The 24,909-nt window shown below is 37.1% G+C and overlaps 1 protein-coding gene across 5 annotated transcripts in view; it reads right to left on the bottom strand.

Moving 5' to 3' along the window:
• Positions 1–469: 469 nt before the first annotated feature.
• UMAD1 (UBAP1-MVB12-associated (UMA) domain containing 1) overlaps positions 470–24,909 on the bottom strand; it is an 83,172-nt gene continuing 58,732 nt past the window's right edge. For all 5 annotated transcript variants that reach the window (XM_074574744.1, XM_074574740.1, XM_074574741.1 and 2 more), the window contains 2 exons: positions 18,673–18,758; positions 470–2,094 (listed from right to left, as the gene is read on the bottom strand). In XM_074574744.1, the coding sequence (XP_074430845.1) occupies positions 1,837–2,094; positions 18,673–18,758 (344 nt within the window). In that variant the 3' untranslated portion in view covers positions 470–1,836. The remainder of the gene's footprint in view (positions 2,095–18,672; positions 18,759–24,909) is intronic.

The following is a 24,909-nucleotide window of genomic DNA, read 5'->3' as shown; positions in this document are numbered from 1 at the left end:
CTGAGCTGCAGAAACATTTCAGATGTAAAATGGACAACTTGAATGGAAACGTGCGATTTGCAGAATGGTTAATTTTTAACAATTAAATATAAAACAATCATAAAAATTAAAATTAGTGCTACAGGTATGTGTTAACTAGGAAACTCAGCACACAAACCAGTTCTAAACAACTTGGTCAAATTAATTCTTCCTTTTAAGAGGTCTGAGTACTTCCCAGCTCCCGGCCATACTAACCTCAGAGCAGCGTCATAGATGCCACCTAAACCACTGCAAGTCCCCAACATAGCACACAGAATACATCAGATGAAAGTGTGATATTTTTCATTAGAAGGACCTCGATTTTTAAATAACGCTGAGAAGATTTCCAAATTGAATTTCCAGGTTCAAGCTCCCATGAAGTCTGAATGGTCACAGCTACAGTATACAATACAGGTGAAGCCAAGCAATTACTCTCACACATAAAAAATAATTCAATGTTAATTAGCTTTTTTATTTATTGGAGTGCAGCACAGATATTTTCCCTGAAACAATAACTTCAAAACATTTACAAACATAGCTTTCAAAAATATTAAATACTTACATTTAAAAAAAAAAATCTAAACCACGATTATTTAACAACCTAAGACATATTCACAATGTAATTTTTCCATCATTTACAGTATTTATCTCAAATACTGTAAGAGGAGGCAAGTCTGAAAATATATGTATTTTAAGCTATCACAGAGCATAGAAAATATATGAAAATATCCACTGACATTTGGCAAAATATAAATATTCTACTCCAAGAGAGAAAACAAGTGTAGCCTTTTGTGTCCCACAGATCATTATTCATCACAAATCGTGATGTTACATGAGCGCGCTGTTGCTCACGCAACGGCAGCTCTGGTTTTAGTCGGGCAAAACATACTCTAAAGTTTGTGAGCAGGGGACGCAGTGGTCTGTGAGAACGCATGTTTAGGTACTTAGCCATTTAATTTAGCTGGATAAGAAACAATGTAATGTTTTCCTGTTGTTAAACATTGCCATCTGTATCTCTGGCACACAAATTAAAAAAAGAAGGGTGTGACCATTAAAAGTACGTGTCCTGAGATTTCCTTCTTCAGGGGGCAAAGAGGTTAAAATGGAAAAGCTGATCCGTGTATAAATCAGGAACACATGTGGTACTGAGAACAAACAGCAGCCAACAGGCAGGCGGGGAGGACTTCTCCAGGCACAAAGCGAGATGGACAAAAATACCATCTACTGGAAAGGGAGCGGAGCAACTCATTTTCACATTGAAATTGGTAAGTTTAACCAATTCTATTACGTCTCCATAATTATCTAAGTACTTATAATTAACTCTGAGTTTTAAAACTTGGTTCAACTGGAAAGCTGTCTGTCCAGTAGTGCAAAGCAGCATTGCTTTAGCATTAATACTAGTTTCTATCTGTAGGAAATCAGAGGTGATCTTAAAGAAACACGTGTAACAGGATCTATGTGTTTGAGTGAAATAACAAAATAGTGCAGATGTGCGTAGACTTCATCTTAAAGTTATGAAATGTTTGTGTCTGCAGCCTACCTACTGGAAGTAGATACCAACAGCCAGTCTCCTATTCAGGCTGAAACAGTTTTGCTTGATTTCTTTGATTTCTTTGGAGATAAATAGAATGTTTAACATAGTAAGTTACAGTCCACGTAAAGCTAAGAAATATAACACAGTAATAATCCTTTTGATCCAATGCATCTGATGTACCAGTGGCAGGCCCCCAAAATATCAAGTCAATTAAAATAAGTCTTTATCTTCACCTTATGACTTCTTCCTTGACATAAACAGAAGAAATAAAAAAACCCAAAACATTAAGGATCACAAAGCACTGAATTTTCAAGCGTAAAGTCATACCAAAATCTTGATAAATTATCATTGATGTCGTAGGTGAGCAATCGGTCAGGAACGTCATTATGGGTGCCCTGTACTGCTAACACATGTGGTGCTAGGGCAAAGGGTACGTCACTCAGAAGATCTGACATGAAAGGGCTGCTTTCCAAATTTTGACTCCTTTCATTTCCCACCTCTGCACTTGATACAGTCAACTGCGATCGGTGCCCTGTATTTACCTAAAGGGAACAGAAGAACAGAAATTTAGACACTATGAATCAGGCAGCTAAGGCTTTCTACTTAGAACCATCATGACCTATTAATAAATGAAAACAAAAAAATAAATTAAAAAACAAAATCAGTTTCAGATTTTGGATCAGGCAGATATAAAATAGCAATTCTTAATGCATCTCGATATAATTCTTTGGGTCAGATTGACTTGACTTAAGGCTAAAGCAACATTAGATATTTTTGAATGATTAGTGTGATTTCTCCACCTAATGTTACTCTGCATTTATGAAATCCATAAGGCTGGTAGGACCTTTTTGTCATTACATCCAGGCCTGTTTAGGGGAAATTACTTCATGTAATTCCTTTCATAAACTGATGAAGTTCCATCTTTTGTTCCCCCTGTGCCTTTTCAGAAGTTGTCCAACAAAGGCATGACTTTGACGATTAAAAAACACTCCTATCCCACTTATTTCGTAGTGTTTCTGATGTTGCTTTCAAATTTGAAATGGAATTGTATGACTGGCTGGTGAGGTCTATTATATGGCAACATATACATTGCCAAATATGTGTTTTGTAAGAAAAAAAGTTATCAAAACTTACAAAAAAACCTAAAAAAAAACCCTGAACCAAAACCAACAATGAAATAAAAAACACCGCCGTACAGAAGAAATCAATATAATTTACAGAAAATGCCAGGAGATAGGATGCCGGACCAAACAGACTTGCAAGCTTTGATTATTGGCCCACCAATATGACCTTATTAAGTGTCTATCCTAAAACTTGTACTGTTTAAAAAAAAAAAAAAGAAAATACTATTTACTCTGCCTCTAGAAATCAAATCTAACTTGTTTTACTATTTATAGCAATAAAATGCTATGCAAACTGATAGCTCTCATATCATCTCTAGAAATAAGATGTTTGTTATATGGATTTCTATTTTGTATAAGCACACATACAGAAATATTCAATAATTTGTTCAAAAGTGCTTAACAAGTCATGTCAGAGCCAGGAACATTAGACATGAATTTCTAATTGCAGTCCTGACTTCTTCCTTTCAACCTCCACACTCAGCGCACAGCCAGAAAAGTCCAAAGCTTACACTGTCATTAGGAAAGGGAGAGCACTGAAAGATTTAAAAGCTGATTTCATGTTCAACCGATCATGAGTTAAATGGATCTGGTTTTATGGAGGTCGCTTTCATCCTAAATCATTCCATTTTTAGGGCAGCTGTGCTGCTCAAGATCTGACCTGTGTTGGAGTCGAATGTTACAGGTCGTGGTCGTTATGGAGAACCTGAGGTTGTGGCTGTTTGACAGAAGGACAGTTTGGGTGGTGGGGTGGGGTTGTTTTCTAGCCTGGGAGTATGTAACACAGCCAAGCATTTATCCAGGTAAAAGGCCCTCCATCTCCTTCTCAAAGGAAGGACCGGATTTGACTTGAACACAATCTGAGCGCTACTCATTCCTTACACAGCCCAACATTTCATCTAGTAGGACAGATAAACAAACATTAAACCTTCTATTAAACTATGAACAATGAAACAGATAATCTTGCCAATCTAAGTCAGTTCAGAGTCAGTACTTCTCTTAGGTGATGGAGGAAGCTCGCTCCTCCGTAAGCTACTGGGACAGAAGGGGTTAGTGGCGCTGCATGCTCTGAAATGGACCCTCTTTTGGAAAATTTCGTTTACGCTCATGATGATTAGAAACCTAAAGCTTAAGATAAACTTCACAAGATCCGTTCTATTATGTCACAGGATAATAATGTAAAATTTCCTAAGGTTAAGAAGTTTTATTAAAAGGAACGACTGCTAGATACAACTACTAAACTTACTGGTTATGATCCAAAACAGAAGAGGAGCGAATGAGCTCCAAAGGAGGCAAGTGAGGAAAGCACCTTCCTACTGAGCTCCTGGGATTCACTTCCCAGTATAAATCCTGTTTGATTTTTTTCCCCTCCTCTTTCAGAACACCTTCTGGCTAATTGGTATAAGACATTTTCTTTCATAGGTATCAAAAAGGAAAGAGTAGTCTCATTTTGTCTGTTCGTCTAGGCCACTTCAGAGCCTTCTGGAGATAGACAGGTTATGGCACTGTGTTTCTCCTGCTGTAGCAATATTCCCTGAGCTATTGTAATACTGACATGTCTGGACTACAGAATTCCTACAGCTACAGTTTACTGATATTTCTTCTTGTTCTCCATTTCCCTTAGCTTTCCTCTTCTTAGTTGTCTATTCTTATTAGTAGCTGACAGCTCTTCAGAAAGCTACGTGCAACAGCAGAGGCAAGAGCTGATAAAGAAGATTTCTTTTAGCTTTCCTTACTGATGCTGGTATCTTTAGAGGGCAGGGAAAATAGGAAAGCTAGCAGAGAAGTTAGGAATACAGCCTGCATAGTTTTCTTACTGCAGCTTTCCAAGCTCTGAGCCATAAACCACAAGCAACAGCACCATAAATCTATAAGTTCAGGAAAAATCCTAAAACCTCTTGTCTGTTCTAACCAGCACAGTTATCTTCAAGTCGAAGGTCAGCAGCTCTCACTTTAAAAGGAATCTTAGTTTCTATAGCTGCTAATTGATAACGCTTACAGAAGTCTTCCTTCTTGTCACGCCCAAATAAGCTCAAGGTGTGCATCACAATAAAATTCATAAACATCTTCTGCTATAGACATGTTCTCTTGCTATGAACACTGCCAAACACACAGAACATTTATTGATGTTAATGATATTTATCTGAGGAAAAAAAAACAACACCCCACAATAATTTAAATAAGTACTTAAATTGGGAGCTGCTGTAAACTTAAAAACTTGCCTTAATTTCTACTCTGCACAAATTTGTTACATTCCCTCTTGAAAGAAATAACCTGCGGGGCGTTTATTGAGGTGCTGGTATTTGCTTATATTACATCAGTCCCGTATTCTGAAGGGGAGAGTGGAGCCAGAAACCCCAAATGAAAAACAGGAAAAGGTTACATCTAGGAATCAATTAAACAAGATCTTCAAAGACCCTTCTGCCTCCCCCCACTCCCACATTCCAGGGAAAAATGATCCCTCGCTCGCTGTCCTATTCCCATAGCTCAGATGATAATCAGAAATCCCTAAAATCTAATGTTTATTTTGTTTGGCAAATTATAACTTTATGAACACCTGTTTATATCTTAATTGTCCCACAAGCTGGATGAACTTTATTTACAATGCAAATTAGACTGTCATGTGGCAAAACTAACTTCAAAGAGGAAAAAAAATAAAATAATCGGAAAGCACAAACTAGCTTGGATTTTCTTTTTTCCTCCAGAAACCTTACATTTCTTAGATGGGTGCCAAATGGGCAGCCCCAGAAACTAAAACCCTTTCTGCACACAGCAGATACTGTATATTGACAAGGACAGAGCAAGAACCAGGTTTCCTCACTCTCAAGTCCCGCTCCACGTTTCAAAGCAATACTGCAGTAAGGAAGGATGAATCACATCAGAATTATTTTACTGTTAAACATCATTTTACCATACTCAATCTCTGCATATTGTCAGGGAGGTTCTTAATAGTCTATAGATGCTGATACTATTTGAATAGTCAAAACAGTACCATAAATAAAGCCCGAAATGGCCGGGAGCAACATAGTACAAATAAGTCAGGAGCAAAGAAAAGTGTCACATCAGTATAACAAATGCCATACTCTGATCTCAGATCCAATGGTCTTTGGGTCCCAGTCTACCCAGCCCCTCATGGGAAGGTCTTGGGTCCAATATGACAAGACCAGTTCACAGCAGAAATGAGAAAAGTACTCGAGATTTCCTATTTTAGTTTCACACATAAACCACTACTGTCTCTCCCATGAAAACGGCTATTTTTCACTATCTTAAAATGTTCACACTCACTTTTTCATTTATAGCAAGTCACATGTTACGTCACTATTATTGGACTGATGTCCCAACAAATTATGCAATGGGAAAAATACAAAACCCCGGGAGGACAATTCTTTAACGAAGTATGCAAAACCCAAACATGGTAGAAAAACGCTGGTCAAAGTTAACCTGGAGAGTTAACTGAAGATATGCTGATGGAAAATTCTGTCACATTTGCAGTTTAACTCCTTGAATACTGTGGAGTCCATCCTTTTATCTGGTACACAGTGCGTCATACATATTATGGCATATATTGTATTATCTATGTATCATATCGACTACTAGGTATCTACATACAAAGAAAAAAAGTTTCTGTATATAAAATTTTCTCAGCATTTCAGGTCGCAAGAAGTAATTTTTCAATTCTGCCTAGTGCAGTCATTACAGGCAATCATTGCCCTTTGCTATTCAGAATTGTTTCTGAGCGTTCCTGCAGTGATACTTAAATAATGGCCTCATGTGCAAGATCTTATCAAGCTAGACATATTTTTGTGCTTCCAAATCATAAAGACATCCTTTAAGGGGGCTAAGACATATTTCACTCATATGCTGGAGAATCCACATCAGTGAAAAGACCTTGACGAAGCCAACCTGACCAGCAGGCTTTTATCGCGACTGTGGTAATGTAATGAAGAACTGGACACTCTACTAAAGAACATCAATCACCCATCAATCCTGAGATCGCCCAAGCTGGTTCCAATGCAAACACCAGCACAAAGCTATGTGATGCAATCAAAGCCAAGGTTATGAAATGGCTTATGTTTTCACGTATGCATTCTTCAAGCATATATAGAACTGCAAGTCCTACAGAATTTGATATCCCACATTAGTCACACTGGTTCCTACTTAAATGCCTAACTTATTTATCCAGAATACAATCTATTCAGAGCATATTCTCTAGACATTAGCTAAACAAAGCACTGCCAAATGCTATGACACACAATCCTGCTATGAGAAATATTAATTGAATGCACTGCGAAGATCACCAAACAATTTACATTTCACCAAACACCAGGGAGTCAAAAAATCAGTTAAAATTACGGAAGATATGGTAATCAAATTTAATTCAAATAAGCAAGGTGTCTTCTTCATTCTTGGTTTGCAATCCAAATGAACAGGGATAAAAGAAACAGTGTGTAAATATATATGGTAGCTGGCCACCAGATACTTATTGTGCTCTGACAACAAGGGTGTTATGTGTTATTTCAAAACTAACTAACTACAAAATTGTCCTCTATGGTAAATTTTTCATTTTTCCTTTTTTTTTTTTTTTTTTTTAAATCTTTCTCGGCTGCCTTTAAAAACATCTAATTTGCTGCATCTCTGTGTGCTAACCATAAAGTCTGCCAAGAGTCTCGTAAGGAAGAAAAAATGCATAGTTTATAATGTACTGAGAAGCTGGATTTACAGTGCTCTGAAGAAAAATCAAAGATCAGTACTATCATCCAAATTGTTCAACAAGGTTTTCTAGTAAAAAGTGATTCATTTCAAGAAATTTGTACTTTCTGTAAAAAAATAAAGGTTTGGGGTTTTTTCCAGAAGGCCCATTTTCCTTAAAAAGACAGCCTTGAGGAACACACTGTATGTTCATTCTTCCAGAATATTTAGTAAGTATCCAGCAATATCATAATTATGACAGAGACCTGCAACACTATTGATCATTTAAAAATATTATCTTTATTTCAGGCAATTTTGCAGTATTACAGCAAATAGTGTACCATAATGTATCTCAGAATTTATGTAGCACTGTGAAGTTATTTCTCACATATCTAGAAATGGAAATTGTCTTAAGGGATTGTTCTTCCAATTGTGTTTCAATTGATGCTTTCTTTTTAGGCCTTTTTAGAAAATTTGTAGGAATTCCAGCGTGAGTATTGATGACAACGATTCACATTTCAAGTAAGATCAGTAATGGCAAAGAGGAACAGAGGGGAAGAGAAGAATTACTCACAAGGCGCTCTGAATGTTTAGTACTTTGTATTAAAAAATTTAAGCTAGGAGAAAAGGATCAGTAAAACCTTGCTGGAGGGGGGAAAAGCGTTCATGACACGACAGTTTTTAAATGTCACAAAAAACCCAACCCAAAAAAATCAACAGCAAAACACCCCCACGCTCAACACAGCAATAAGTATGTGAGCTTACAGAATTGTAAGAAAGGAAGAAACCCACCCGGACAAGCACAATACGGATGCCCCTGAGATGGTTCAGAAAACCTCACGTGAATCATGAGAGCTGCTATTCTTTCAAGGCTCACTCAAAAGTTTAGTCAGCATTCCCTCCAGGGACTCAAGAAAAAAAGTTATTTCTAACTGTGAGAACAAAAATAAATGGAAGAAAAAGTGCTGGAGACCTTGCAGTAGCTCATCGCCATATCCAAATGGCTTCTGGTCACTTCATTTCTTTCTTAACAGAACTGCAGTGAATGGGATTGTAATACTAGCCTAAGATTGGTGTTGTCAGTGGTTGTGACAGGGCAGACTTCCATGCTGAAAGCTTCGGGCTAAGATCAAGTCCTTGGAGAGGCTTTTAGAAGCAACAATGGCTGTCAATGGAAATCAGCTTTCCCATTTGCTTTGGGCTCTTGTTTCCCAGCTTCTTATGACTCTCATTCGGCAACACAGCAGTGATTTGTCTTTCTTAAAGAGCTCCTGCTACCTGTACAAATTTTGTGTGATTAGTAGGCAGCATGTTTTTTCTCCATTTGTCACTATTGCTGTTCAGAGTAAAACAGAACCAGATTTTAAAATAAGCATTTAAGTATATTTTTACTGATTTGTGACACAAATTTTAGTTATTCTTCTTTTTCATTTTCCACTTTAAAGCATGCTTTTCAGCCATTCCTTAGACTACAATGGAATCAAGGTCAAGTTAATGTTGCTGAAATCTTAAATAAAAAAAATTCTAAAGAAACAGTGAAAAGTACCTGTGACATTCTACAGTTTTTCATTATTATAGCAAAGCTCCCCACCGAGTATCCTGGCTTGCAATGAACAGTAGGGGAATCTTTGCTAAACCACACTTTCAGTATCAATAACGATGTACATTTGTACATCCTTATTGACATTAAAGCAATTAGAAAAGTGCAATTATTTAGAACTAGCTTTTTCTTTAATGTAGGAACAATTTGATAGTTTAAATGCAGAATGAACTTTCTGTAATTAGTCCTTGCTCTCTCAAACACATAAAACTGTTAATCTCTGCAGAGGGGAAGACTTGCGAGGTTGCCATTTGAACTCTGGATATTCCAAATGTTCCACAATGAAAGTGTGTTAGTTTAGTTATCCTAGTAGATACTAGAGATGCCTGTGAGTTTCATTTATGAAACACTTGTAAAACACAATTCTACCCTGAAAAGTATTCTTAAGTACCACAAATGACTGCGTAACTACTGCCTAAACCAACTATCTCATTTGTTCATCCTGTAAGAAAAAAATTCTTTTTCTTTGCTAACAATTTTGCAAACTCAAACCCGAACAAGATTAAGGTTCTGGTTTCAGTCAATCCCCTATAATAACAATTAGGCACAGAAAATATTTGGAGGGGGGATGGTGATAAATTCAGCAAATATATTGAACTTAATATAACTGAAATTGTATAATGATATTTTTATTCCTAATTCCTATTATTTAATTATTTAATTCAATAATTGTTTAAAGACAGAGAACCATAACATCTCAAACGCGGGCATCTATAATGAGAAACTATAAAATTGTGAACAAACAGGGATAAGATGCAACATGAAGAAAGACTGTAGAATTAAGGGAAAGCAGAAATAAGAAGCAAGCAGAAAAGGATTCTAAATCTTTATTAAAAATTCTAAGTCTTAATTTCCCACCATCATGAAAATAATTATTTGCTTATTTTTCCTTCTATCCCAACCGATTTTAGCACTTTTGAATCTGACAACTGAAGAGGTGTATCAGCATTTATACCCCCTCAGTAGCAGAGTTCCTGTTCTTGCTGCCTCCCTCTGCGTCTCCGGAGGAGGGCCCCCAGCTTAGGGCACTGTCCTAACAGCTGAATTTTGCACAATAGTCTCCTCTGCAACATGAATATTTTGATAAGAATTATCTTAGAAGAAAGGGAGAGACGTGGGTTCAGTAAGGAATGGTTTATCAAGTTCCCTGTTCCTTCGAAGTACTATGCAAGCTATTCATAGAAAAGATCTCATACATTATAATAAGCAACACGAACAATATTCAGCACGTTGTGCTTCTGCCAGTGCCAGGAAACGTTACTAACTAGGCCAGATTTTATTTTTTCTGTAGCATGCGTGTTCAAAGATTAAAAAAGTTCATGCAAATTACTATAGTAAGTAAACTGCAAGCCAGAAGAACTGTAATTGAAAATGCAGGCAGCTCTAGACATCCAGCAATGCATTCCGCAGCCACAAATCAGAACTGAAGGACAAGTCAATATATTATAAAATGAATAGATAAGTCTGATAAATGCTGATAATGGATTTGTTCTGTAACTTCAGTGTCATCCAAAAGCACAAAGTACTCACATTTATTTTGCCACCACCTGAACTCCTAATGTAATACAAAATTCAGTTATTAACTGTTCAAATTCCGTTATCTATTGAAGCAAATCGGAACAACTGGCAAAAGCTGTGTAAATCAGAAGTTATTGTTTTGAGAAGAAAAGGAAATCTCTCCTTGAGTAATTGAGGTAGTCAGCAACATTCGTGAAATGTCTCCCTAGAACATTAATATCAGCGAGAGGAAAAAGACAGAGGGATAACAATTTCCACCTACAACAAGAGGAAAGGAAAAGGAAATGATCTTGGATTTGGTTTTCAGAAAAAAGCTAATTAAGTACAGTGAACACAAAAGAATTACTAGTCTGAACCCAGGTGAAGATTCCTCCAGTGATACCTGCCAACAACGTCCTCAGCGATGCTTTCAGAAGTTTCATTAGGTAGCTAAACCCCTGGATCTTCCTAATGGTCTCTCTCCTCTATCTTGAAGAACATGAAGGGGTTCTCAGGGAGATGTGTGAATAAAAATTACTGTACTAAGTGACTTATTCTGAAGGTTTTATTGCGCTGCTTAAAATCCAGACATGTGTCCAAGACTAGCAATGTGTCCTACTTACAAATTTAAAATATTCTAATGCTGAAAAACTGAGTTAGGCAAGTATCTCCTAATCCAACTTTCCAACTGCTCTCTCCATAGAGATTCAAGTCAATAAGAGAAAGCAAGGATGGATACTTGACCTTAAGTTCCTCCATACACAGTGTGTAGCTGGAGCGCTTGTCAACAGCCCCTTCAGCAAACAGCTTACCGGGAGCCAGAGTGTAAAGCTTCAATCCACAACCAGTAACAAGACTGAGTTGTCCTCAACACCTACTGCTTAGGCTTTTGGGATGCAGGAATAAAAGTACAATGACTTTTAAAGCAGTAAAGGACCAAATAATTAATAAAATAAATAAAAGGAAACAAATATTGGTCATCTCGTTCAATCAAGGTGGCCTCTTTCAGCCACCTGGTTCGCTATGGAAGGAAGATAATTGGACGATAATGAACAGGAAGAAAAGTACTTTATTGGCTTTTAAAATAGATTATTTTTTTTATCAAGCAGGTCTATTAATTGCATTACAGCACTAGAAAAGTATTCTTAAAATTTGTTATACTGTGGAAGGAAAGAAAAGAAATTTGCAAACAAATAATTTCCATTTTATCTTGTATTTTTAAAAAGGGCTTTAGAACAAAATTTGACTATGTGCTACCCAATGCACCGTCTTTCACAAGTCTGATTCAACTAAGGAGTAGTGAAGTTTGGGGGATTTTTTTAAGGCAGAAATTACCGCAGCAGCACATTATGGTGAAAGGCTCAAACCACACTGATGGCAAGTACAGGTAAAACACATTCCTGTCTTATCAGTATTAGCACTTTAGACTGAAACGAGACAGTTTTCACGTTGTATTTCCTTTCCATTAATATGCACTGTCCACTGTTGTCTGCACTTTTTGGGTTTTTCTGCTGAAAGTGGCAGTGAAACTAACCTATAGACATTGTTGTCTTCCATACTTGGTGTTTAGAGTAATTATTAATAAGCTGCCCTATACTAATCTTTCAGACACCATTTTACACTAATGCATCATGTTGTAAATATCACTGTACCATCAGGCTGTATTAGCACTCAGTCTCATCAAGTGATGTATTATCTACATTGCATTTTAGATCAATTTTAATATTTGGAAAGCCCAGAAGGGCTGCTCCCAGAGGCAGGATGAGTGACCAATCAATCTGTTGACAGCAGCAAAGTGAACCAGCATTACTGGCTTTTAGTCTAACCTCATGGGTTTGGGCAAGAGATATAGGATAATCAGTAGTTTTATCTGGGGTTAAGCTAGTCAGAAGATCCCCAAATTAGAGAAAGGCTAAAAAATGCAATGGGAACACCTGGGCACCCAATTTGAGCATCTCCTGCTACAAATAACCATCCAATGTAAGTGAATAAGCATGCAATTAAGTCAAGCATGCAGTGACTCTCTGCCCAAACTAAATAGGGAGGTATGCAAACTGTGCTTTTGGATACATGTGCTTGGTCACAAAATGAATTGCCAATCAATCAGGCCAATTTTACTATTTTATAGACTTTTTACATGTGGATATGCACATTGTTATTTATACACCCTAAATGATGAAAATACACCATACTTGTGTGCTATTCTTTCCCTGCGGGAAGTGGTTTTGCCTTCTGTTGCTCAAACCTCACCAGTCCTACAGCCTGACCACAGCACTGACTCCGGACTCCACAGGCAGGGCTGTGGGAGGGAGAGATGCTCCAGTCAATCCAGTTGCTGTGTTTACATGTATTTTCTGCCCAGACAGAATATTGAACTCCCATTCTAAAAGACTGTAAGGCTTCCTTAGTTCTTGTTGTAATGAAATCTCAGCTGAAGTTAAACAAAGGGTTTAAAAGTATTTCACACTTAAGAAGTGCTATAGAAAAACTCTTTGTAAGAGTGAGCTGCATTACTTTTTTTGAAAATTAACTGTTTTCTAAGTTCAGAGAGGAAGTTGGTGACAACCGCTTTAATTCACATCTCTCAACTCCCGCTCCAGTTCCCTGTATCTAAAAATATAATACTTCCCTTTAAGAAAAAGACAATTGACATAGCATTCTTGATGTTACTGTGATTACTAAATATCTGAAATGACCTCAGCTGTGTATCATGTTACACAGATAAAAAGTCTAACTAGTCACTTTTAGAATTGAGAAAAACCTTACAAGGTGATAGTCCTACAAGACACCCCCGGGTCTTACTGGTTGACCCTGGGTCAACAGATCGCACAAATCAGAGTTTATAAAATGTTGTTTGTGAGGCCATAGTAACTTATCCATTGTGTCGTGCAGAAGCAGACTTTCTTATGAATGATCATGTTTGCTTAAATTTTACACGAGTGTGTACATACACCTAATATATTTATATATAATATGTACATCCACTGTCCCCCGCAAGTTGCTCAACTGTTGAAGGCAGACAGAAGTCCACTGATTCATACATCCTGGAGGTCTTCCGAATATGAAAAGACCTCTCAAATATTTTGGTCAGTTATCAAACAGAGAGCAATATGAACATTACAATATAATGAAGTTTTATAAAGTAAATATACTATTGCATAGTAATAGTTGTAATGTGTAACGTGTGATAGTTGTTCACTTTTTTTTAGCTGACTGGGCTATTTACCTTCGTTCTCACTAAGATCACAACCATGTACAACCCTTATCATATGGCAGCTCTACTTCATACACACTTTCAGTCTGTGGCCGCACATGGATGCCCCACAGAACTGCCAGCTATTTACTATACATGCAAAGGATGAAGGGAACTAAGAAAGGTGATCTCCATTGCAGCTGCCAACACCAAAAACTAGTCATCCTTCTTTAAAGGTAATGTTAAAACTTCACTTCCTATAGCTTATGATCATACACAATAGTTGAGGAAAACATAAGATCTTTCTTCTGACAGTACCAGCATTCAGAGAAAAGAACGTGCTTGATGACCTGACACAGACTTATTCCAGTCCCTTCTAAGACTGGATAATTTCATTAAGTGATTATTGCTTACATACCCAATTAAGAAGACAGAAAATATGGAACAACATGCTTTAAGGGCTTTGTAGGTGAAAAAGAAGATCTTGGAGTTAATATGACATATGACAAGCAATTAATCTTACCAGGCCATGACTAGAATTCTAGCTTATGATAGCTTAAAAAACCAAAAAGACAATTTAAGCAGCAACATTTTCTGTAGAAACTATATTTTGTCAAAATGAAGCAAATTAATCACAAACATTGGCCAATAATTCTGAAATATAAACCCCTTCTCTAAAGCAAATGTAGGGAATTTAAAATGGTGCAGTAAATCTATCCCAGAACAGCCTTCTCGAGATTTTAAATATGGGTCCCTCTGAACCATAAACTAAGAGTTGAGTGACTGAACAGAGACATGATCAGTAATAGCTCCTTTTCCAGTAACGTGTAAAAATAATCCAGTCAGCTAAGTTTTAGTAAAAACTGGGCAATTATAGGTCTGGAAGAACCAATTAATTTTAATGTTATCTTTTTTTTTCTTAAAAAAAAATATTTAAATTATCATTATTCATACCCTGGAATTATATCAGGTGATCTGCTCTAAAGGATATCTTAATAGTCTTCAGCAATACTTGCTAATTTCTCTACATGAGTAAAAAGAAAATTAAATTAATTTTTCCCCTACTCCATCCACTCACACCTACCATTATCTCTTCCTTGATATTTTATATCTCATAGTATTTCTGTCTTTCCAATTGACTAATATGACCCCTAACCAGATGCCTAGGAAACTCTTATTTACATCTATTCAGAATCCTTATATAGCAGCTTTACAAAGGATCAATTTAATGAGGATATTATCTTCCAATTCAGATATAAAAATATTTTTTCTAATTTATTTAGATACTTGCCCAGAACAGTGCACACCACTATCTATATGCAGAAAACCATACACGATTTTAAATTTAGTTCAGGAAACAGGGACTTTCTATCTGCTATGTTCTCAGTTTATAGTAGCAAATTATGAAAAGAAAGGGCACAAGAACCATAACAGAACTATTGCAATTCATAAAGAAAACTATGTCCTATGACGATAAGTATCACAGCAAGGTATATAATTAAGAGTGGCTATAACAACAACATATAAATTAGATAATTATGGATTAAGCAATCCCTTGGGGGATTCTCTTGCCCTAGAAAACATGTAACAAGCTCCTTAGATAGAAGGCAATAACTATTAAGTGTTTGAGGGAGAAATAGGACTATAAAGAAAAACAAAACAAAACAAAAGAACAGACAGCAAGAGAAAAATCTTAATTTACAATCTAAAGACAGCTCTCATTTTTTGGTAGTTAATTTTAATACACTTACTGGTACAGTTTTCACCCATTAAATCTGCTGGTATCAGTTGGCTAAAAAGCACGTCAGATTATCAAAATGTGCAATATCAAATCAACACGAGCTGCTTCTTAAGGTGACAGTAGGGAGACACAAAACACTGCAGCTATTATCAGAAATGTAATTTTTTTTGTTGTTGTTTCTTACATCAATTTAATAATCCCAGGTGTCCTGGACACCAGACATACAATAATCTTCATAAATCCTAATTCACAGCCATACCATCTGTCAAAAATATTTATGTCTCCTAATAGATATGCTACATAATTGCTCTCACAGTAGGACAAAAATACATGGTTGCACTAATTTGCTTCACCAATGGAATAGCTCATTATCAAAAATAACCCCACCACATTTCTAGGGTTTCTAGCACTCTTCATATATCAAAACTAACCTTTCCATTATGCTATTTTCTATAACCTTAAATTCCCAGTGAAAGCAGATAAAGATTGAATTATCTGAAAAATTGTACTATAATAATGGAAAACTCGCAAGCATGATAAAATAAAACATAATATCTCTTTCTATTATGATGGTGTTGCAGTTAAAATTAGAAGCTTTGTATTTCAGCGTCACAAAGAGACTAATTTAAGTTCTTGGCCCTGCAGAGCGCTAAGTATTCTGGCCCCAATCCAGAAAAGCACTTAAATGTGCGTATGACTTAGTTCATGAGCCTGAAGCAACTTCAGCAGGATCATACATGCCTGATTAGGTCCAGAGCACTCATTACCATGCCGGACAATGCATCTCACTAGGACTGACTCGGCACTGGGAGATGACCCTCCCAAACCTCCATCCATACCTGCCGAGATGGAGAAGATACTCCACATGGGATTGGTCAAAGCAGGAGCTTCTGTTCCAACTCTCTGCAGCAGAAGCTGAAAAGTTTTGACTAAAGTTGGCCTTTGGGAACACCCTTCCTCCAACAAGTTTCTAAATTTCTGCAGTTCCTCTAACATGCATGCAATATCAAAACCTCTTAAAATAATGCAGACTGCAGGTATGGCAGTTGTTACAAGAGGTTCTGTTACATATTGCTAGTTGCAGCAAGCTGATCTTGGTGTAAACTTTTACTTGTGCATTAGGTTAAATAATTTATGTGCGATTACACAAAAATACGTACTTGAGAATTCAGTAATTGTACAGCAAACAAATCCAATAGTACCTAAGCAAATGGGAAATTCCAAAGATGACGACAGTTACTAAAAAATACTCCGGAAGATACTTACTTCAAAAAATCAAACTCAACCTCATTTCCCTTTTGAATAAGGAAGTGACCCATGAACAACGTATTACTTCATTCTTCTTTAAATCACATTTTTAAAAGCCTTTTTCATGTTCCAAAAAGTCTGTATCTAATAAGTTGTAAAATAGTTTATATTTAAAAATAAAAGCAAGTTCCCAGCAACTGAAAGATGCAGTTGAAGAACTCAACACTCTTCTGTTCAACTTTGCATGACAAATATCTGATACTACTTTGCAGCTTAACAAATATCTTTTAACATGCTGTACTATGTTTATGAAGTATTCTCGTTTTAATGCTAAGTTTATTATTTCAATTAACATTCTATGTCTCGATGACATATTGAACATGTAATACAATGCTTTTCCAGTTTCACTAAATTGGTAGAATTCTTCCACAAATTTATAAAAATATACTCACCACTGCAAATAGGAATATTGCTTTCCTAATGGCCGGAATTATCCATTTAATTTCCATGATCCTCAGTTACTCTATTTAATTTGAGAAACTGAGAATTCCTTCAAGTAAATGTGAAGTCAAAATACCAAAATCTAGACTGGAATTAATAACTTAGATACTACCAAATGCTGTGTCTTAATTTAACTGTTGCTGTCGCAAGCCAGTTCATACCAGTATTTTTGTGTCAGATAAGTTTTTTAATAGAAAAGTTAAAATAAATCTGTGTTTCATTTTCACTGTAATGTCTGCTATTTTATTTTGAAAGCTTTGCTTCTTTCCTCTAACTCATAAACACTTAAAATCTACACAAGTTCCTATTTTCCTGAAATTCCACAGAATTGAACAAACCACCGACGCTACAATAACTGGCGGTTCACAACACCTAGCAAGAACATCACATTAAGAGAAACTGTGTTTGTGCAATAGGTAACCACAACATCAATGCATTATACTGCCTCAAAATTGCAGGACTTCGGTTGCAAAACACCCTGGCTCAGATGTGCACGGATCCAGAAGTCAGACTAAAATTTTGCAATTAATTGTAACAAATTCATACTCCCACATTATCAGAAGGCAAACCACTCATTACTTACAATGAATTAAAGATTTATGTATCAGATACAGTTTTTAATTTGAAATTAAAAAAGGAGACTACTGATCACACATGTTGACCAATCTTCAGGATGCAACATTATCTGGTATGCAACAACTCTGATATACCAAGGGACTTAGCAATAATAAATATTAAAATGTCATTGGGAAGAGAGAGAGAGAGAGACAGTTAGTTCCAAGGCTAGATATGAGAAAGAGACAGAGAAAGTATAGGTTAAGCAAGACCAAAATCACCATAAAAGCACAAAAAGTCCAAGCAAAATGTCTCACAGTTATCTTGCAAATATCTAAAACTATATGGCAAGGGAAAAAAGGCTCATACTCCTTGCAAAATCATTTTCAGAGGAGGTGGAGAAGAAAATATGTGCACATCATATGCAGAAATATTCTGAAAAGCCCTCTTTGGTAACATGGATTAAATATTAAATAAACCAGAAGAAGAAAAAGAAGATTTATAGCCACACAGTACTGAGACAGAAAGCAAACACACAATGAAGACAGTCTATTATACTCACACATTTACAACATGTTACTTATAATGGTAGCTGTGGAAATAAATGACCTATGTAAATGTTTGACATTTTCCATTACTACTCACTACGCTAATGCTTCTATGCAATTCATTAACATTCCAGCTACAGTTTCATGCTTGCACGTCTCAAGTATAAAAATAAGATACTCAGCAATACCATACACAGCCCAGCCTTCTTACTCTTCCTTTTTCAAATCAATATCGGTGGCCTTGATAATATTGCCCTCTAATTACTAGCAATGCTTCTTTTTTGACAGATGACAATGAAGGCTGAGTAGGCACTCATTCTATGGAAGATGTGAATGTGTTGAAATTGTCTCCTGCAGGACATTCATGCTTCTTAAATGAGCCGCTATGGAAGTTTCATCATGTGTGCATAAAGAAATAGTCTCTTACCTGTGGAGGTTGGTTGTACATCTGTCTGGTCTCTGGAAATGAAGTTTTATCCTTTGATTCTCTACTTTGATCATCAATTGTCTCTCCTAGCAAAGTAAAAACATACCTATTAAATCACTGAAATCCTTCATATTTTATATGGAATAAGAAAAACTCTTGAGTCTTCCTAAAATCAAATTATACAGTTCCCTGGGAATGGAGGAATTCTGTTGTCAAATTTATATTTTATAATTTTGAACGCAAGGAAAGAGAAAAATATTGAGAAGCGGTCTGCAAAACCTGTGAATAAATCTGTGCCAACTGGTTAAAGGGAAAAACTCAGAGGAAAAAAAAGAAAAAGAAAAAAAGCAAGGCCCCTATTTTTGCACACTTCAGGACCATTAAGTTCTAATACTGGCAAAGTGTCAAACAAAGGAGACATAGCAGTATGAGTTTCTCAAACATTGCAAAACAAATATCCACCTAACCTATTTTCTCCAATCTTCTTTGTCGGTGGGAGGTTGTAGGAGAAGTTGTAAAGATTTTGTGGATTATCTCCTTCTGCTGTTAGTGCTACTCAGCAAAAAGTTTGTAAGAGGAGACAACTTAGAAAGACAAAAGATTTAGTCACAAAATTCTGACTTTATCTTTATTTGAACTGATACTGCTTTCTGTAATGGAGTGTTTTGAAAGTCTGTATCCTTAAAGAGTCCTGCAGCAACAATTCCAAATGAAAGGGTTCAAGTTACTGTAGTTTAACTCCTTTGCTAAGCCTGTGTTTTTGCCTTTCCTGTTCCATTTTCTCCAGAGGTTTAGTTAGAGCCGGTGCACCTGGCAGAAGCTGTCGGGAACAGCAGCCAGCTTCTGCCCATGCCCGGTTAGCCTGGAAGCCAATGACACCCAGGTCCACGTATGCTTGCTCCACGCTGTCATCAGACTCCAAGGACTGACTAGTCAGGTCCCTCAGGTACAATGCAGTATTTGGTAACGTATCTTATGAAAACAAGCAGTAATATTTAGTCATCGGGCATGCTTTTTAATCCCCAAATATCCCCTAAAAGTGTATTCTGAGAATCATCAATAAATTATCTTTGTTATAGGTCATTAATGCCTATTAATTCCATTAGTGTCTACACTTTTCAAGATCTCTTCTGGAGTTGAAAAACGCTTCTCAATAAACTAGTAATTTGCTACATAAAATACTCCAAAGCATTTGTATTCACACCTTCTCTTAAGAAAAAAGGGGGGGGGGGGGACAGACCAAAGGAGATGGGGAGTCATTTCATCTTCAATTCCACCCCACAATACTGTGAAAAACAAAGTTTACAAGCACCTATAAGATAATGAGGTAACAGCCATGAAAATAAATTATGTCAAACCAGTAGTCTCCATTTGTAATGAAGTAAAGAGGCCTGCAAAGAAAAATTATTAGAGGTCTTGTAAATGCACTCTGCAGTGAAAGACTGCACAAACTTGGGGAGGCATGAAAATGGTTAACAGATATATGAAGAGGACAGTAAGACATATCTTGGGTACGTTTGCTGTGGATGAGAGTGCAAACGAGTTTAAATAGTACCAAATTTAGCTAGATCAGTCTCTCCAGGAGTAAGGCTACTTAAGCACTTGAAACAACCTATGGAAATGGTCTCTTTAAACATCGGTCCATCTCCAAAAGATTTCAGAGGTAGGTTGAAGAAACATCTATCGTGAATGGTTTCAATCCTGCCAAGAGAAGGAACATGAATGACCTTTTCTGTTCCCTTCTAGTCCTACATTCCATGACGGATGCAGGAGGAAAGACTCCACAGGATACCCATCCCTAAAATCAGTATTTCTCAAGGGAACTTATGCTGGCTGCCCAGAGACTTGTGAAGATGCAAGTCGGCTGCAGTGAGCTGGACAAGGACTCATCAAGCGTGTAAGAGAAGAGCTGCAAAGCCAGTCAGTAGCAAAGGGACAGCTAGTTGAAGTCAGTGAGATGACTCATACTGGGTAAAGTTGGGTGTATGCATAAACATACTGAAAGAGAGTTACACTGGAGACCTAAGAAACACAGGAACCAACTTTTTATTCCTTGTCTTTAAATACCGCTCCTGAGACAGTATTTGGAAGTTTTTATATGCAAAAAGCAAAAGACCAAATTCATGTGTGTTAATGCTATCCGGAATATACTTTTTTCCTGTGATTAGTTTTCCTTAAGATGAAAAGAAATCTTTGTTTGAAATCAGGACCAAGAGGTCAAACATGTAAAACTCTTCACAGTAAAGGAAGAATAAGAACAGCTCATTTGGAAAGAAATGAAATTTTTTGACTTAGAACTTTCACATCCAACTCCCAGAGGTCATAAGTTCTTAAGGAGGCCAAAATGTAGCAATATCTATAGTGTTTCACAACTCTAATTGCCTTTGTAAACTGAACTTTAATGAAGAGCTCCTCTTTGTTTAAAAAAAAAAAAAAAAAAGAGCAAATGGGAAAACCCCAACATCTTGCCAAATTTTCACGCGTATGGTCCTGCAAGGATAAGCCATGAATCTGTGTATGGACTGTTATTATTTCAGTTGCCCAAGATGTCTGCTAGGACAGAATAGTTTTCCAGAGAAATCAGTATTTTCAGTGTACTAGTTTCACCAGTTCCTATCTCAAATATTCAAACAGATTAGTCATCCTTATTTCTAGTAGCCCAAATAACGAATTAACTCTCACATACTTCCCCAGCTCCACCAGTTCCCAATCTTATCAAGTTTGCCATAGCTGACCCATCTTGTTTAGCCACTCCCAAATTTTTTTTGTTCCCCTTGCCTTGGTTTCCCGTTGACCTAAAGTGGAAGTTATAGTTTCTCTCCCCTCTCCAGGTTCAGCCTTTCAAATGCCTCCCTCTGATCTGGCTTTTCCTCTTCTCCACTGCAACCCTGCAATCTCCTCTTCCCATCTACCTACATGTTAGGAAGGCAGACGAAAGTAAACACCGAATGGACAAACATTCCATGAGAGCACAGACCTTTGGGAGCAGGAACTAATGTGCATTCTTTTGACCATTTTACACGTTTTGGTTGATGGTTTTTTGACTGAGGAAAAAAAATGCAACCAACAAAATCACTCTTCCCCCCAAATGCTCCGAAAAAAACCCCAAATTCAAACAATTCCCCTTACACAATCTTGATGGAAATAGGTACATAATTACAGTTTTGCCAAACTAAGCTACTGAAATCTGTCTCTGAAAAAATCACAAACACGTTACCTTAGTAGGAAGGGCTACTAAATACCCACCACCACTCCCCCAAAAAGTCTTTCATCAGAACTGAACAGCAAATACGTTCATAGATGAGGCCAGAGGGACCACCGTAATCATATAGCCTAACCTCCGGTATAAATATAGGCCATATTTCTTGAATTAATTTGTTTGAACTAGAGCAAGTTTAAAGCTGTATTTTAACCAAGAGATAACAGACAAAATGATTAATCTTACAAAACAATTAGATTCTGGATCATATATCCCTTGGTTTAAAAGCATTATGCAATATTTTAGTCATAAACTTCCTATTAAAAAAAAAAATCTAACTCATATATCTAAAAATGTCATATACTACTTAGATACTGTAAGAATTAGAAACGAAGGGTGCTCCATGCAGTGTAATATGGTTTAAACATCAGCAGCATAATTTGTAATACACACAACATTACTGGGAAAATTTATCAGGAAAAATTAATCATGCTTATTGCTGTAAAATATTCCCTTACTTATCAACAGAAAAATATTTTCAAGTTTGAAAAGAGAGCACTAGATCCTACTGTCCAGATAAGCCCATATTTCAAATCCTCTGTCCTGGGAGGCTGTTTTTAAGTTATAGTAAGCCTCTTCCAGGCCCAAATGAATGGCATCACACTCAAAGGTCAGACAAACGCTTCTCCTTTCACTGAGCTGGTGCTGGATTTACACCAACATTCCCCAAGTTCCATTGGTATCTTCTTTTTCCAAGAGCTCCAGCCAGGTGTTGCACAGGAAAGAAATATGCAGTCCAGTCTTCAGTATGCACTACGTCCATCCTCCCTCAGACCTCAGAATTTTTTGGTTTTTTTTCAGAAATCTGTATTCGGCTGCCTATCTGGACCTCAGCGAACTCTCATAGAGAAAGGTTCAACCACAAGTTTGGCTTCTACTCAACAAGGAAGTGGGGTTTCTATTTATACTCTTCCCTCTTCCAGCACTTTGTTATCCTCAAGCTGTGTAGTCTCTTGATCGACAGAAAACATTTAAAAGCCTGTCCCACCCTCAGTTTAAAAAATTAAAACCAATTTTAAGTGTATTTTAGAGTCTTCTATAACTTAGATTGCCATTTGTCCTGGTCTGTGCAAGAGCCCTGTGAGACAGTGAAGCATATGCAACACAGCAAGTAGTAACCAGTTATCAAATACATGGATTTTAAAATCTCACCTTCAGCTTCAAAAGGAAGACAGCTATTTTGCATTATATTGCAAAATAGCTGTTAGTTGCTTAACTCCTTGTTGCCTGTCATTATCTTCTTTATCCTGCATAGAAATGGCAAGAACGAAGTGTATTCAGGCTTCTACTTGGAAGCAAAAAGACAAAAAGTTTTAAGAGAGGAAACCCAACGCAGTAGGATCTGAAAACAGGAAAGGCTGAATCTGTGGAAGCATCAAGGTTTTACTGCAGTTTCTTGCCTCTCTTTCTTACTTGTAAATCTTCCTCTCTCTCCCTGAGACAAGGAAGAAAACCAGGCTAGATACGCCAATTTTAAGTCACCCTGCTCCAGAATTAACTAACAGAACTTCAGGCTTCAGTCCATCGATAGTGGCAACGCTTTCAGCCTAGGGAGGTATTCAAGAAGTACTGTAATTCCCCCTCCCCTCTGAACGTCTGAGTCTCAGGAGTCCCTACAATCGCACTTGCATGTAAAGGGGTTTGATAGTATCACTTTTCTGAGTCCTGCTCTTCCCAGCCTTATTTAAATAGCCTCCGGCTCCTTCAGCAGGGATGAAATGTGTTTCTGCTCAGTCTCTCCCCAGCCCTGCTTGTTTCTCCAGCACCCACTGCCACAGCTTCCATTTACTTCCAGCACCACTGCAAGCTTATTAGTAAAAAGTTCTTTTCCTTTCTTTGTGCGTACAGCAGACAGGCAATCAGCAATGGATGTCAAGTGGTGACTGCTGTTCTCCTCACTGACACTTCTATCCTTGAGCCTCATCTCATTCACCCTGGTTTCTTTCAAGAAGAGTCCATCGTTACATTTAGTACCACAGAAGAGTGCTGAGTTGCCAATCCAGAAGATCAGTCAAATATGTTTACCAGCCAATTCCTACCCAATGAGTGACCCGGGGACTCCAGTGGGGTGGTACCAGGGAACACTGATGGCAGTACCCAGAACACAAAATTGTGCTGGCTTTATGGAATCAAGACAATTAACAGAAGACAAAGGGAAGAACTTTAGAAATCTTTGCTAATGAGCATAGAATCACAACATGGTTTGGTTTGGAAAGGATCTTTAATCTAGTCCAACCCCCCTGAACGGATATTACACAATTATAGCAAAATATAATAAGCTGTAAGTAATTTGACAGTTCCCGTTGGTGATTAACAGACCACTCAGTGATCCATCTGAATGAAATAAGGTACTGGCCAGTTGCTGTCCTGTTCAATGGGAGAGATGGCGCATTGACGGATAGCTGGTTCTTCTCTTTGCTTAGAAGTGGGACTACCATTCTATCTGGCATTAATGTTATAAAACCTACACATTAATCCTCATTAGTGTCCATGTGCACTTGGCCAAGACATAATAGCCTTATAACAATACATATGGTTGGCAAAACAATGAAATCATCCTAGTTTCAGGTCACCTCATCCTGGTTTCATATTAAAGCTTTTCGTATCAACAGCAGTTTCATTTCAACACGCTAATAATACCCTCTAAAAATCCAATATATCAGCAAAAAGATTCTCCACAGCTGCAAGTTTCAGCAAAACAAGAGTTTAAGAGTTTATGCTGCATAAGGGTGAATGAGAAGGAAGTCGTGTAAACTCGTGTAAGCCCATGCTAAGGCAGAGGTCTGTGTTAACATAAGCAGGCACATGGTAAGTCTTTAGCAGCCTTATATTGAGTTTCCAGTGTTTTCATAGCTGGGTATTAAGGGGTCCTACAAAAAAATCTTTGATCAGGAGTAGAACTTACCAGTATCTTCTCTAATTATCCTGACAAATCATTAGAAAAATCTATATAAACCCTGCAGAGTGAGGACTCTGAA

Source organism: Larus michahellis, chromosome 2 (genome assembly GCF_964199755.1).
Source record: "Larus michahellis chromosome 2, bLarMic1.1, whole genome shotgun sequence".
Classification (NCBI taxonomy): domain Eukaryota; kingdom Metazoa; phylum Chordata; class Aves; order Charadriiformes; family Laridae; genus Larus; species Larus michahellis.
This window is presented reverse-complemented; position numbering and strand designations above follow the sequence as displayed.